Source organism: Poromitra crassiceps, assembly GCF_964638095.1.
Source record: "Poromitra crassiceps genome assembly, chromosome: 4".
NCBI lineage: Eukaryota > Metazoa > Chordata > Actinopteri > Beryciformes > Melamphaidae > Poromitra > Poromitra crassiceps.
This window is the reverse complement of record NC_139626.1, coordinates 54,049,026-54,063,065: the sequence shown is the minus strand read 5'-3', so window position 1 is coordinate 54,063,065 and position 14,040 is coordinate 54,049,026. Positions and strand designations below refer to the sequence as shown.

Here is a 14,040-nt window from a genome sequence, read left to right as displayed (position 1 = left end):
AGCCACCGCTAAACCACAAACTGAAGCTGTTCTTTTAAAGTTATTTGCTCTACTTTTTGCCTTGAAGCAGGAAGTCCCACTAACCTCCCCCTGAGCTGCAGGATACCACCACTGGCCACGCCCACAGAAAATGTTGCGCAATTTGCTACTTTGAATATTTTGGTGTCAAGTCTATTGTCCCTGCATACTCTCTTTCCCCCCCCCCCCTCTCTCACTCTCTCTCTCTGTCTCTCTCTCTCTGTCTCCCTCTCTCTCTCTCTCTGTCTCCCTCTCTCTCTCTCTCTGTCTCTCTCTCTCTCTCCTCTCTCTTTCCCCCCCCCCTCTCTCTCTCTCTCTCTCTCTCTCTCCTCTCTCTCTCTCTCTGTCTCCCTCTCTCTCTCTCCCCCTCTCTCTCTGTGTCTCCCTCTGTCTCCCTCCCCTCTCTCTCTCTCTCTCTCTGTCTCCCTCTGTCTCCCTCCCCTCTCTCTCTCTGTCTCCCTCTTCCTCTCTCGCTCTGTCTCCCTCTCTCTGTCCCCCTCCCTCTCTCCCTCTCTCTCTCTCTCTCTCTCTCTCTCTCAGATCATCGCTGCAGTCGTACCTACACGCCCAGCGAGGATAGGGCGGAGCTCACTCAGATCTGCAGGGACAACGTCTGCCGCTGCACACAGGGTGAGGGCATGCACGTGCCTGTGTGCACGTGCACGTGCATGTGTGGGTGTGCATGTGCCTGTGTGGGCGTGCATGTGCATGTGCATGTGTGGGTGTGCATGTGCACGTGTGGGTGTGCACGTGCATGTGTGGGTGTGCATGTGCCTGTGTGGGCGTGCACGTGCCTGTGTGGGTGTGCATGTGCCTGTGTGGACGTGGACGTGCCTGTGTGGGCGTGCATGTGTGGGTGTGCATGTGCCTGTGCGTGCGTGCATGTGTGGGTGTGCACGTGCCTGTGTGGACGTGCACATGCCTGTGTGGGCGTGCATGTGTGGGCGTGCACGTGCCTGTGTGGACGTGCACGTGCCTGTGTGGGCGTGCATGTGTGGGTGTGCATGTGCCTGTGCGTGTGTGCATGTGTGGGTGTGCACGTGCCTGTGTGGACGTGCACGTGCCTGTGTGGACATGCATGTGTGGGCGTGCACGTGCCTGTGTGTGCATGCATGTGTGGGTGTGCATGTGCCTGTGTGGGCGTGCATGTGTGGGTGTGCATGTGCCTGTGTGGGCGTGCACGTGCATGTGTGGGTGTGCATGTGCCTGTGTGGGCGTGCACGTGCCTGTGTGGGCGTGCATGTGCATGTGTGGGTGTGCATGTGCGTGCGTGCGTGTGTTAGGGATGGGACCCGGGTATCGATAACCCGAAAATCAATAAGGTCCGACCTTATCGATACTGTTATCGAGTAGCGGCCGTTGGTCCATGAATTCCCCCCCGCTGGTCTTTCCCCTCTCGGATCTGTGCGCTGAATTCGCTGTCAAGCGCCCTGAGGCTGTCACTGACTCAAGCCTGTGTGCTGCCGTGCCGTGCAGTGAGTGACTGTCTAAATAACACTTTTCATTTGATTAAGACTTGAATCACGTGCATCACGCGTGACGCGACACGCCCCCTGTTCACTGCTCATTTGATCATTCATTTCATTTGGTTGCGAACTTGCGTGACAGACCAGTCGACACAAGCGACAGGATGCTGAATGTGTTAAATGATCAAAAGCTTGGATACCCTTCACCAAAGTGAAAGACAAACCTGGAGCCAAATGCCACCCAAGGTATGCATTGTCCACGGACGCCACGCAAGTCTTGACATAATCCACTTGATAAAATAATCCCAAAATATGCGGTCCCAGGCAGTGATGAAAGTTCCTTGTGCCATGCGTCCTGCTCTGTGACACGTCATGACATGTACCGTTGTCCGACCATATTAGGAGGGCAGGCGGCAATGTAGCCTAATAGGTGACCGTGGGTTGACCGAGGCTAGTCTACCCAGTGTGGATATTCAATGTGTATTCCGTAAAAAAAACAAAAAAAATAAGCCCAAATAGTTTGCAGTGCACAATAAATGTGTTTTCACAGCAATATAAAATTGAGAGAGGGAATTATGACCTGTTTAACTCCTAACAGCTTGTTATAGGCTATAAAAAAATACTAATGCCAAGATTTTTCTTTCAATCAAAGCAAATATTTAAATTAAAATACAACCATTAATTTCATAATAGTTGTTTCCACTGGTTCAGTATCAGTACAGAGCACATCTTGAAAAGTCTGGAAACAAATCATAGTGGTGTAAGGATAACAGTTACTCGGTATGTGAATAACATTTATTTTATTTTATTGTTGGAAAAATTGTTGCTGAGTGCTGATGTCTGTGCTGCTGATATTATTTTACGATTTGCATGTCATGCGGGCCCTATTCCTTTTCAAATAAATGCACAGCAACAGCATCAGCAGTTTTTGTTTATTGGAGGCGAGGCTAATCCTTCTGTTCAGAAATAAAACAGTCACAGACTCACAGTTAAGCAATAAAAAAAACTGTTCTGTAACAACAACAAAACTTGCCGTCATGTCTTTCCACCAAATAATACAAGAGAAAAGTATCGATAGTGGACCCGATAAGGACCCGGTTCGTTAAGAAGACTCGAAAATGGTATCAATATCAATACAAATTAAGTTTTAACTCTGGCTGTATTTTAATCTCTAGGTGACTGCTGCGTCTCCAAGAGCGACACCCAAACCTTCCCCAGCAATACAAGAGAGACGTTTGCCTGTGAGACCTTACACCATGGTACGATGCACTCTCAACCAACACCCACTCACGCATGCACACACACACACACACACGCACACGCACACGCACACGCACACGCACACGCACACACACACACACACACACACACACACACACACATACACACATACGCACACGCACACACACATCCTGTACGTTATCTTGACTCATACTGATACCACAGAGAGGAAGTAGGCTAGAAGAGGGGGAAGAAAGATGAGAAATAAACAGAAGACGCTGTAGATGAAGAACAGAGTTGCAGAGGAATATCAGCACAGCTTCCTGAAACACAGTTAACAGCAGCACATGCTGCAGACATTCCTGCATTCAAAAACAAATGAAATATCAGCACATTAACGGAACAATTAGACATTTTATTACTGTCGGGTGTTGTGCTAAATTCAGCATGTTATAATCCTCCAAACAGCTTGAATTTTAACATAACTGCCCCTTTATTCAGCAGGGAAGTGGAGTTACTTCACATATTAAATAATGACTCCTTAACTTTGAGATGTTCCTGCAATCTACAGACAACAGGAACATTCGAAGTGTCAGGATCCTAATCATGGCAAGTGCCCATCAAACAAAAAGGAACTAGCTAACTTTGTGAAACATGATAGAAGCTTCATTGTTGTTGATTGTGAACAGGCCAAACTGTCCAGCATGCTGATGATGCTCTGGTTTCATGGAGGGCAGAGTGTTGTCATGACAACTCCAACGTCAGCATCAGATCATAAACTACAGACAAACCATTTAGGAGGTGATATAAAAAATGACAGTGGTGTTCCTGTCCTCCAGTCTTCCAGGTGAAGGTGCTGAATGTCACCCAGAGTTACTATGACCAGTACGAGATGGAGATCACACACGTTATCAAGCTGGGTGAGTCACTGGACTTGGTCTCTTACACACGCTCGAGTACAATGCTGCTGCTCTGTGCATCTCCACATGACATGAGGAGCACATCAGAGATCCATTTAGACCAATTTCTATACACTGACCAACTTAATGTTCAGATTCAGATGCACTTTAATAGAAACAGTAGGTAATCAGATTAGATACAATGAATTTGATTTTGTGTATGTATGCAGTATGCCGTGTAGCGGTCACATCAATTAGTCAGAAGACAAAGACGATACAGAAAGACAATCACACACACAAAGATCTAAGCTGGAGTCCATAGTGACATATGATGGGGAGGAGGGGTTGGTTAATGTCAGTCAGGGGGTTCTGGCCTGTTGTTGAGGCGGCTGTGGGGGGCTTTCGGGCCTAGTTGAAGAGGCCGATGGCAGTTGGGAAGAAGCCTCTGTATGGGAAACTGACTGCCTGTCTGACCAGAATTAGCCTTGTGATGCTCTTGGCTGCGCTGTGGGAAAAACAAACACTGACACATTAATTTAATAAAGAAAGAAAAGAAAGAAAGAAAGAACAAAGAAAACCAGATTTCACTGCACATTTTCCAGATTGTTGGAAAATGACACCTCCATCTTATCAGCAGTGGACAGCATGACTGTAAATATCTGATATTGTGTTATATAGTGTTTAGTTATGCAGAGTTATGTTGTAAATATTTCCAACTCTCTCCTTCCCTCCGCCCAGGGGTGGAGGCTGGGGTGGAGGCAGGTCAGAAGAGGCTCTTTATGTCTCATGGAGGCTGCAGAGACAGCCTCAACCTGCAGCAGGGCTCCCAGTACCTCGTCATCGGCCCCAAAGAGGACCAGTGGACCGTAGACAGCGACACCAACAGGTAAGGAGGAGAAGTGTCAGGGATCAGAAAATTTCAATCCAGATATTAGATATTGGTTTACAGTTTTGAATGATCCCTCCCTGCATTATGTCCCGCCCCCACATCCTGTTTTAACATCCACTCACACCCCGTTCCTTCCTGTGCCCTTGAGTGACATGCAGCGACTTGTAACTGACAACTGAAGTTTAACCTGAACCTGAACCTGAAAATGATAAAGTTGTCTGGGCAATACATCAATATTATATTGATATCATGAGAGTAGATATCATCTTGGTTTCGAATATCATATTGTGATATGCCATACAGTAAGTGTTGTCTTTTCCTGGTTTTAAAGGCTGCATTACAGTAAACCGATGTAATTTTCTGAACCTAGCAGAACGTTTTAGCTGTTGTATAATTTGCCTTTACCCACTTATTCATTATATCCACATTACTGATGATTATTTATCTAAAATCTCATTGTGTCAATATGTCGTGAAAGCACCAATATTGTCGCAATATCGATAAGTATTTGGTCAAAAGCATTGTGATATTTGATTTTGTCCATATCGCCCAGCCCTATGATAAAGACACATTTTCACAATACAGAGGAGCAAGTCAACTAAGTAGAGCTCATATGACTCAGTAAACACAAACACAAGTTATTATGTTATTACATTTTTAGCCCCCTCTGATCTTTTAAACTCAAATCTGTTGAATCAAGGACCTTGGAAATGAACGTCTTCCTTTCTCTCTTCCTGTCCGTCAGCTTCATCTACATGTTGGGTAAGAACACCTGGGTGGAGCGCTGGCCTTCATCTGCAGAGTGCTCCAGCAACTCCAGCCTGCAGGCTAAATGCACGGCGCTGGAGGAAACTGAAATTGAACTGTCTGTTAACGCCTGCAGGCTGTAGAGGCTGAACACATCAGTTTGAACTGTCTGTTAACACCTGCAGGCTGTAGAGGCTGAACACATCAGTTTGAATTCAGTCAAGGACATTTGAAATCTTGACAGCTTAAATGTTTTTGTTGTGTCTTTGGGAAAAAGAGAACTGATGCAATTGGTATGAGGTGGTACTGAGTACCACCAACAACACTTCAGTACCCATAATCACAGTTAAGAATGTTCTCAATAATATTATGGCTTTTATAGATAGATAGATAGACAGACAGACAGACAGACAGACTCGTTAATTCAGAAAAACAGAGCAGAAAATATATTTTTTAATGAAAACTTATCTCATTAATTCAGAAAAACAGGGAGATTTTGTATTTCTCAAGTGAATGCAATATGCTTCCGTATAAAATCCCAATGTTCATCATGTTTCAAGTCGAAAATCCACTGTCATTTAGCACAGTCGTTCCCAAAGCAGGGGTCGGGGGGGTTCTGATTTCCAGAATGTGTGAAATTGGCCTAAATAATGTGTTAAGTACAAAATGTGTTAAATACAAATACATGTGATTAAAAAGAGCACATTTTAATCATAATTGTTCGTTTTGTGTGTGTTTTGTTTACGAAATTCCCATGTGCACATAAACGTTTGCATGCTTCAACCACCTCCGGGGATAGTGGGGGTCTGGCACCACCTCCGGGGATAGTGGGGGTCTGGTACCACCTCCGGGGATAGTGGGGGTCTGGTACCACCTCCGGGGATAGTGGGGGTCTGGTACCACCTCCGGGGATATTGGGGGTCTGGCACCACCTCCGGGGATAGTGGGTCTGGTACCACCTCCGGGGATAGTGGGGGTCTGGTACCACCTCCGGGGATATTGGGGGTCTGGCACCACCTCCGGGGATAGTGGGGGTCTGGCACCACCTCCGGGGATAGTGGGGGTCTGGCACCACCTCCGGGGATATTGGGGGTCTGGCACCACCTCCGGGGATAGTGGGGATCTGGCACCACCTCCGGGGATAGTGCGGGTCTGGCACCACCTCCGGGGATAGTGGGGGGTCTGGCACCACCTCCGAGGATAGTGGGAGTCTGGCACCGTTGTTTTGGAGGTCGGCGCCTGAAGAGTTTGGGAACCCTTTATTTAGGAGAATACACATAATAGTGGATAGGTGACCTTCTGTATTTCTCCGTGTGACATCTTGGAATGTCCAGTCTGTTAGAGTTCCTTGTCTGGCGAATCCTCCCTGAAGAGCATGAACAAGATATTCGATAACAAAACTAGCGGCTAGTCGTTTTTCTGCTGGAACACCTTCATGTTGAGGATGGCTCCTCTCCTTGCTATTGTTTACTAGTTTAATCATGGCATGCTGTCATCAAGGTCAAAGCTGGTAAAGTAACCTACACATCTAATAGGTCATAGCTTGGCCCAGCTTATGTCAAAGTTAGAAGGGATTCTGCTGGATAGGATAAAACAGTGGAACTCCTTAGTTCCACTGACCTGTTATAGTGTTGAGGCTAAAATCAGACTAGAGCAGAATAGGACCGGGCAGACTAGGCTGTAGATTAGCTAGATTCCCTGTGTTCTAGTTCCGGTGGCTAGAGTAGTTAGATTGTCTGATTTGCTCCCCCCCTTTTCCTGCTTTCTCCTCTCTCACACTCTAAAGCAGGGGTGGGCAACTATTTTTCATGGGGGGCCACATGAGATACCCAGATTGTTGCCGGGGGCCGAACAAATTGTCATGCCCTCAGCCTCATCTACCCCCTAGTGTTTTCCCCTTCTTCTCTCTATGTGTGGTGTATGAGTGTGTGTGGCATGATTGCAGCAGATTGGAGCCTGGTGTGTTGGAGTCGGAGCCTCAGCTTCACAGCTGCCTGCCATCACAATCAGCCTGCCTACTTAAGCTCCAGCCCAACACCCAGTCCACGCCGGATTATAGATTGTCTACACGTCAGTCGCGTCTCACCAGCTACTTTAGCAATTGGTTGCTTTCTGCTCAGTTCTGATACTAACCTCTCCTAAATCTCTTTGCCCAGGATCTCCAGCCTGCCTGCCTGCCTGCCTGTGCCTCTGGACTCCTGCCTAGCCTGCAGACCTGCCACCAGCCACACTCTATAAATAAACACCTGTTCTCCCTGCTAACTGCCTACCGTGCTTCTCTGCCTTTAAAGTCCTAACTGTTACACCGGGTCTTGAGAGTATAATCCGGCCACAATGGACTTTGCAGAGCAGGCAGAGGCACTGAAACAGACACTGGCTCTACAGGTAACACACTTGGGCCGCCACGATGATGCCCTCCGTGGCATTTCGGACCAGCTGCAACACATCACTGCTGGCCTGGCCAATCTCAACACCCGGCTCAACGCTGCCCCAGCCCCTGTGGCCCAGCCACCTGCTGCCGCTGCACCAGACCCAGCTGCCCAACCCGCTCAGGTATCTGTCTCGGCTTCTCTTGAACCCCATATCCCCCCACCCGCAAAATACTCTGGTGACCCAAACACATGTCGCCATTTTCTCACACAGTGCCAGTTATCCTTTAATGCCCAGCCTATCCATCACGCCAGTCAAGCAGCACAAGTGGCTTATCTGGTGAATCTGCTGGAGGGTCCTCCACTTAGCCTTTACAATGCTCTCTTTGAGCAGGCTCCCCTCTCGCCAATTCCGCTGGTGCCTTTGCTACTGAGCTTAAAGTCCCTGGAAACCAAAATCCACAAAAACGTTCTAACTATGTTATTTAGGGTCTTATGTTAGTAATTTTGTGCCTCCGAAATTATTATACATTACTTTCAACCCAAAGCCTTAAAATCGCCACTTTTCTACAAGATTCTACAAAGTACTTCCTCATTGAAGACAGCAGTGCGCGAGGTGCTAAAACGCAGGAGCTTATGACGTCATAAGCTCTATATAACCTTTGTACACGCGCGCAATCCGCACCCACCCTCCTTTTGTCCGTTCTTTGCCCCCAGTGACAGCGCTCCCTCGCTGTCCGTCTCCCTCCCACTCTGTGTGCCGTCTTGCGCTATGCCTCTCTCTCTCTCTCTCTCTCTCTCTCTCTCTCTCTCTCTCTCTCTCTCTCGGGACTAGTGAGAGAGAGCGAGAGACACACAGGCTGGTGATGCAGGTTACTCTCTCTCTCTCTCTCACACACACACACATACACACACACACACTCGTGCTGTGTAACTCGATCTCTTTCTCCGTTTCCCTCCCCCCTCTGTCTCGCGCTCTCTCTCTCTCGGAAAACCTGCTGCAGATGGGACACGCCCACACAGTCCGCGGGAGAAATACACTCTAAAAAATAATGATTTTCTCATGAGTTTTGCCATGACTGTCAAACCTAAATTTATATACTTTGCGACGTTCATCATCGTTCAAATTTGGCTGGTGGCTTATTAACATAGGGTCCTGTGATGTGATGAACTCAAAATGCTAAATAATAAAGAAATATTTCTGGTTTCCAGGGACTTTAAGCGTGTTTTTGATCACCCCATACGGGGCCAGCAAGCCGGGCAGCGGCTTTCAAAGATCCGTCAAGGAAGACTGTCAGTCCGGGAGTTTATAAGCCAGTTCCAAAGTTTGGCGGTGGAGTCTGGCTGGAACGATGCAGCACTCATCACGGCGTTCCAAGGGGGGTTAAACCGTGACATTGGGAAAGAAATGGCACTGCGGGGAGATTTTTTTACATTGGACGAGGCCATTAAAATAGCCATTAAGGTCGGCGACCAACTATCCCTGTGGCGTGCTGATTCAGTCCTTTCCCCTGCTTATCGCTCTGAGCAGCCCATGCAAATTGACATTCACCTGTCCCCTGAGGAAAAGGCCCAAAGAATTAAATCCCAGTCATGTTTGTATTGCGGCCAACTTGGCCATTTCATTGCAAATTGCCCCGTCCGTCCACCAAGGCCCGGCTCGGCAGTAGTAGGAGAAATACTGTCGAGCCGTGTTGTCAGCCCTTCTCCACCAGACCGTCCACAGCTCAACGTCTCCCTCGTGTGGCGAGGTCGTTCCTTCCCCTTCACTGCTCTCATTGACTCAGGGGCTGACGAGAACTTTATTGACCGGACAGTGTGCCAGCAGCTGGGCATCGAGACTGAGCCCCTCGATGTCCCGCTGGAAACCAAAGCCCTCAACGGGATGCTACTGGCAAGAATCGACCACAAGACAGTCCCTGTACACCTACACCTGTCTGGAAATCACCAAGAAAAGATCAGTTTGTATGTATTTGAATGTCATCATGTCCCTCTGCTCCTGGGGTTTCCCTGGCTCAAACTCCACAATCCTCAGTTGGATTGGCCTACTGGAAGTATCCGTTCCTGGAGCCCATATTGTCACTCCCACTGTCTCTGTTCTGGCCAAAAACCCACATCTGAGCCTCCACCGGTGGTGGAGCCACCCGATCTGTCTTCCGTTCCTGACAAATACCATGACCTGGCTCCGGTCTTCAGTAAAGAGCAAGCTCTGTCCCTTCCTCCCCATCGGCCATATGACTGTGCTATTGAGCTTCTGCCAGGGGCCCCACTTCCCAGTAGCTGGCTCTACAATCTCTCCCGTCCAGAACAACAGGCCATGGAGAAATACATTCAGGAATCCCTGGCTGCTGGGATTATCCGCCCTTCATCTTCTCCGGTAGGTGCTGGATATTTCTATGTAGGGAAGAAGGATGACTCGTTGAGGCCTTGCATTGACTACAGGGGGTTGAATGAAATAACTGTTAAAAACAAGTATCCCCTGCCTCTCATCGATTCTGCCTTTGTCCCTCTCCAAGGAGCCACCGTCTTCACCACCCTGGACCTGCGCAATGCCTACCACCTGGTACGCATCAGGAAGGGTGATGAATGGAAGACTGCTTTCAACACACCATTAGGTCATTTCGAGTACTTGGTGATGCCATTCGGACTGTCTAATGCCCCAGCTGTCTTCCAGGCCGTTGTAAATGATGTGCTCCGAGACATGCTCGGTCGGTTCGCGTTCGTGTATTTGGATGACATCCTGATATATTCATACTCTCTCCAGGAACATCAGGAGCATGTCTGCACAGTACTGCAGCGCCTCCTGGAGAACAAACTTTTCGTCAAAGCTGAGAAATGTGAGTTCCATGCCTCCACTACCTCCTTTCTCGGCTTTATTGTCTCTCAGGGGGGGCTCCAGATGGACCCAGCCAAGGTATCCGCTGTCGCTGCCTGGCCCACGCCCATCAACCGCAAGCAACTACAGCGCTTCAATGGCTTTGCCAACTTCTATAGGAGGTTTGTAAAGAATTACAGCACCATAGCTGCTCCTCTCTCTGCGCTAACCTCTCTTTCTGTTCCGTTCCGGTGGACGCCAGAGGCTGAAGTGGCCTTCACTGAGCTCAAGCGCCAATTCATCTCGGGTCCCATCCTCATTCATCCTGACCGGTCACTGCAGTTTGTTGTGGAGGTGGACGCGTCAGACACTGGGGTAGGTGCCATCCTCTCGCAACTCTCGCCCCAAGATAATAAGCTGCACCCTTGTGCTTTCTTCCCTCATAAACTTGACCCACCAGAGAGGAACTATGACGTTGGCAACCGAGAGCTGCTGGCCGTGGTGCTGGCGTTGGACGAGTGGCGACACTGGTTGGAGGGCGCCGAGCATCCCTTCATTGTGTGGACTGACCACAGAAACCTCTCCTACATCCAGACGGCTAAGCGACTGAACTCTCGTCAGGCAAGGTGGGCCCTGTTCTTGGGAAGATTCAACTTCACCTTAACATACCGTCCGGGGTCCAAGAATGTGAAGCCAGATGCCCTGTCCCGCCAGTTTACGGTTGAGGAGGTCCCCGCCGAACCTGAACCCATAATACCTCCTTCCTGTATCATTGCCACTCTCACCTGGGAGATTGAGGCCAAGGTCCGCAGGGCTCAGACCACCCAGCCCGACCCAGGTACCGGTCTCCCTAATTGCCTCTATGTTCCAGACTCTGTCCGTTCTCAGGTTCTGCTGTGGGCACATTCCTCCCGGCTTACATGTCATCCGGGGATCCATCGAACAATCTCATTCCTCAAACGGCGCTTCTGGTGGCCAACCATGGACGCAGACACTCGATCGTTTGTGGCAGCATGCTCCGTCTGTGCCCGAAATAAGACCACCACTAAGCCTAGTTCGGGGCTGCTCCGTCCTCTGCCAGTTCCCAGCCGCCCATGGTCTCACATCGCCCTCGACTTTGTGACTGGTCTTCCTCCATCTCAAGGTAACACTGTTGTTCTCACTGTGATTGACCGTTTCTCCAAGGCTGCACATTTCATCGCTCTGCCCAAACTGCCCTTTGCTCGGGAGACAGCTGATCTGTTGGTGCAAAATGTCTTCCGTATTCATGGTCTGCCTTCAGATGTTATTTCCGACAGAGGTCCACAGTTTACATCTCGGGTGTGGAAGGCGTTCTGCATGGCCGTGGGAGCAACCGCCAGCCTGTCCTCTGGGTACCGCCCTCAGTCTAACGGCCAGACCGAGCGGGCTAACCAAGAGATGGAGGCTGCACTCCACTGCGTCTCTGCTGCGGAGCCATCGTCCTGGAGTTCTCGGCTACCCTGGGTGGAGTACGCTCACAACACGCTCCCCAACGCCTCCTCTGGTATGTCCCCGTTCCTCTGTTCTCTTGGGTATGAACCCCCTCTGTTCCCAGATCAGGAGGTGGAGGTCGCGGTTCCCTCAGTCCAGGCCCAGGTGCATCGATGCCGGGGCACTTGGAGGCGTGCCCGTGCTGCTCTGCTCCGTGCTTCCTCAAAGACCCAGGCCCAGGCCAACCGCCGCCGTGCTCCCGTGCCCAATTATGCCCCGGGTCAAAAAGTGTGGCTGCTCTCCAAGGATCTGCCCCTCCAAGTTGAGTCCATAAAGCTCGCTCCCCGGTATGTTGGGCCATTTGAAATCGAGGCTATTATTAACCCTTGTGCGGTCCGGCTGAAGCTCCCTGCCTCTTTTCGGAGGATTCACCCGACTTTTCATGTATCTCAGTTGAAGCCTGTTCGGTCCAGTCCTCTCTCTCCCCCCGACCCTGCCCCCCCTCCCCCCCGCATGGTTGATGGTGGTCCCGTCTACATGGTGCGGTGTATACTGGACATTCGCCGCCAGGGGCGTGGCTTCCGATACCTGGTCGACTGGGAGGGCTATGGTCCCGAGGAGCGGTGTTGGGTTCCCCAGCGGGATATCCTGGACCCTACTCTCATCAGTGACTTCCGCCGTCTCCACCCTGACCGGTTCCAGAGGGCGCCAGGAGGCGCCCGTAGAGGGGGGGTACTGTCATGCCCTCAGCCTCATCTACCCCCTAGTCTTTTCCCCTTCTTCTCTCTATGTGTGGTGTATGAGTGTGTGTGGCATGATTGCAGCAGATTGGAGCCTGGTGTGTTGGAGTCGGAGCCTCAGCTTCACAGCTGCCTGCCATCACAATCAGCCTGCCTACTTAAGCTCCAGCCCAACACCCAGTCCACGCCGGATTATAGATTGTCTACACGTCGGTCGCGTCTCACCAGCTTCTTTAGCAATTGGTTGCTTTCTGCTCAGTTCTGATACTAACCTCTCCTAAATATCTTTGCCCAGGATCTCCAGCCTGCCTGCCTGCCTGTGCCTCTGGACTCCTGCCTAGCCTGCAGACCTGCCACCAGCCACACTCTATAAATAAACACCTGTTCTCCCTGCTAACTGCCTACCGTGCCTCTCTGCCTTTAAAGTCCTAACTGTTACACCGGGTCTTGACACAAATATTGTCATGCCGTAACCCATGGATGGGCAACTTTGCTATATTTCTATATTTTTAGATTGTTCAATGTGTTATTACTACTGTAATTTGCTACTGTTGTGTCAGCTAGAATTAGCTAGACATATTTTCTGTGAAGCCCTCTGAGACAATGCTTGTGAATTAGGGCTATACAAATAAACTTGACTTGTTTATACAACAGATCTCAGTGCACCATGATACAAAGTGTCCAGTGAATGGAAACAATACACAGGGGCATGCTTATACAACAGATCTCAGAGCACTGTGATACACAGTGTCCAGTGAATGGAGACAATACACAGGGGCATGTTTATACAACAGATCTCAGAGCACCATGATGATACAGAATGTCCAGTGAATGGAGACACTACACAGGGGCATGTTTATACAACAGATCTCAGAGCACTGTGATACACAGTGTCCAGTGAATGGAGACACTACACAGGGGCATGTTTATACAACAGATCTCAGAGCACTGTGATACACAGTGTCCAGTGAATGGAGACACTACACAGGGGCATGTTTATACAGTACAACATATCTCAGAGCACTGTGATACAAAGTGTCCAGTGAATGGAGACAATACACAGGGGCATGCTTATACAACAGATCTCAGAGCACCATGATACAAAGTGTCCAGTGAATGGAGACAATACACAGGGGCATGTTTATACAACAGATCTCAGAGCACCATGATACAAAGTGTCCAGTGAATGGAGACAATACACAGGGGCATGTTTATACAACAGATCTCAGAGCACCATGATGATACAGAATGTCCAGTGAATGGAGACACTACACAGGGGCATGTTTATACAACAGATCTCAGAGCACTGTGATACACAGTGTCCAGTGAATGGAGACACTACACAGGGGCATGTTTATACAACAGATCTCAGAGCACTGTGATACACAGTGTCCAGTGAATGGAGACACTACACAGGGGCATGT

The 14,040-nt window shown here is 49.4% G+C and overlaps 1 protein-coding gene across 1 annotated transcript in view; it reads left to right on the top strand.

Moving 5' to 3' along the window:
- The window catches only part of LOC310775843 (venom factor-like), a gene marked incomplete at both ends in the record, with an annotated part of 115,330 nt that extends 109,947 nt beyond the window's left edge, over positions 1-5,383 (top strand). Inside the window, 5 exons of the mRNA XM_083635970.1 lie at positions 559-648; positions 2,660-2,743; positions 3,545-3,625; positions 4,343-4,490; positions 5,239-5,383. Coding sequence (XP_083492096.1) covers positions 559-648; positions 2,660-2,743; positions 3,545-3,625; positions 4,343-4,490; positions 5,239-5,383 — 548 coding nt within the window. The remainder of the gene's footprint in view (positions 1-558; positions 649-2,659; positions 2,744-3,544; positions 3,626-4,342; positions 4,491-5,238) is intronic.
- Between the last annotated feature and the right edge of the window lie 8,657 nt (positions 5,384-14,040).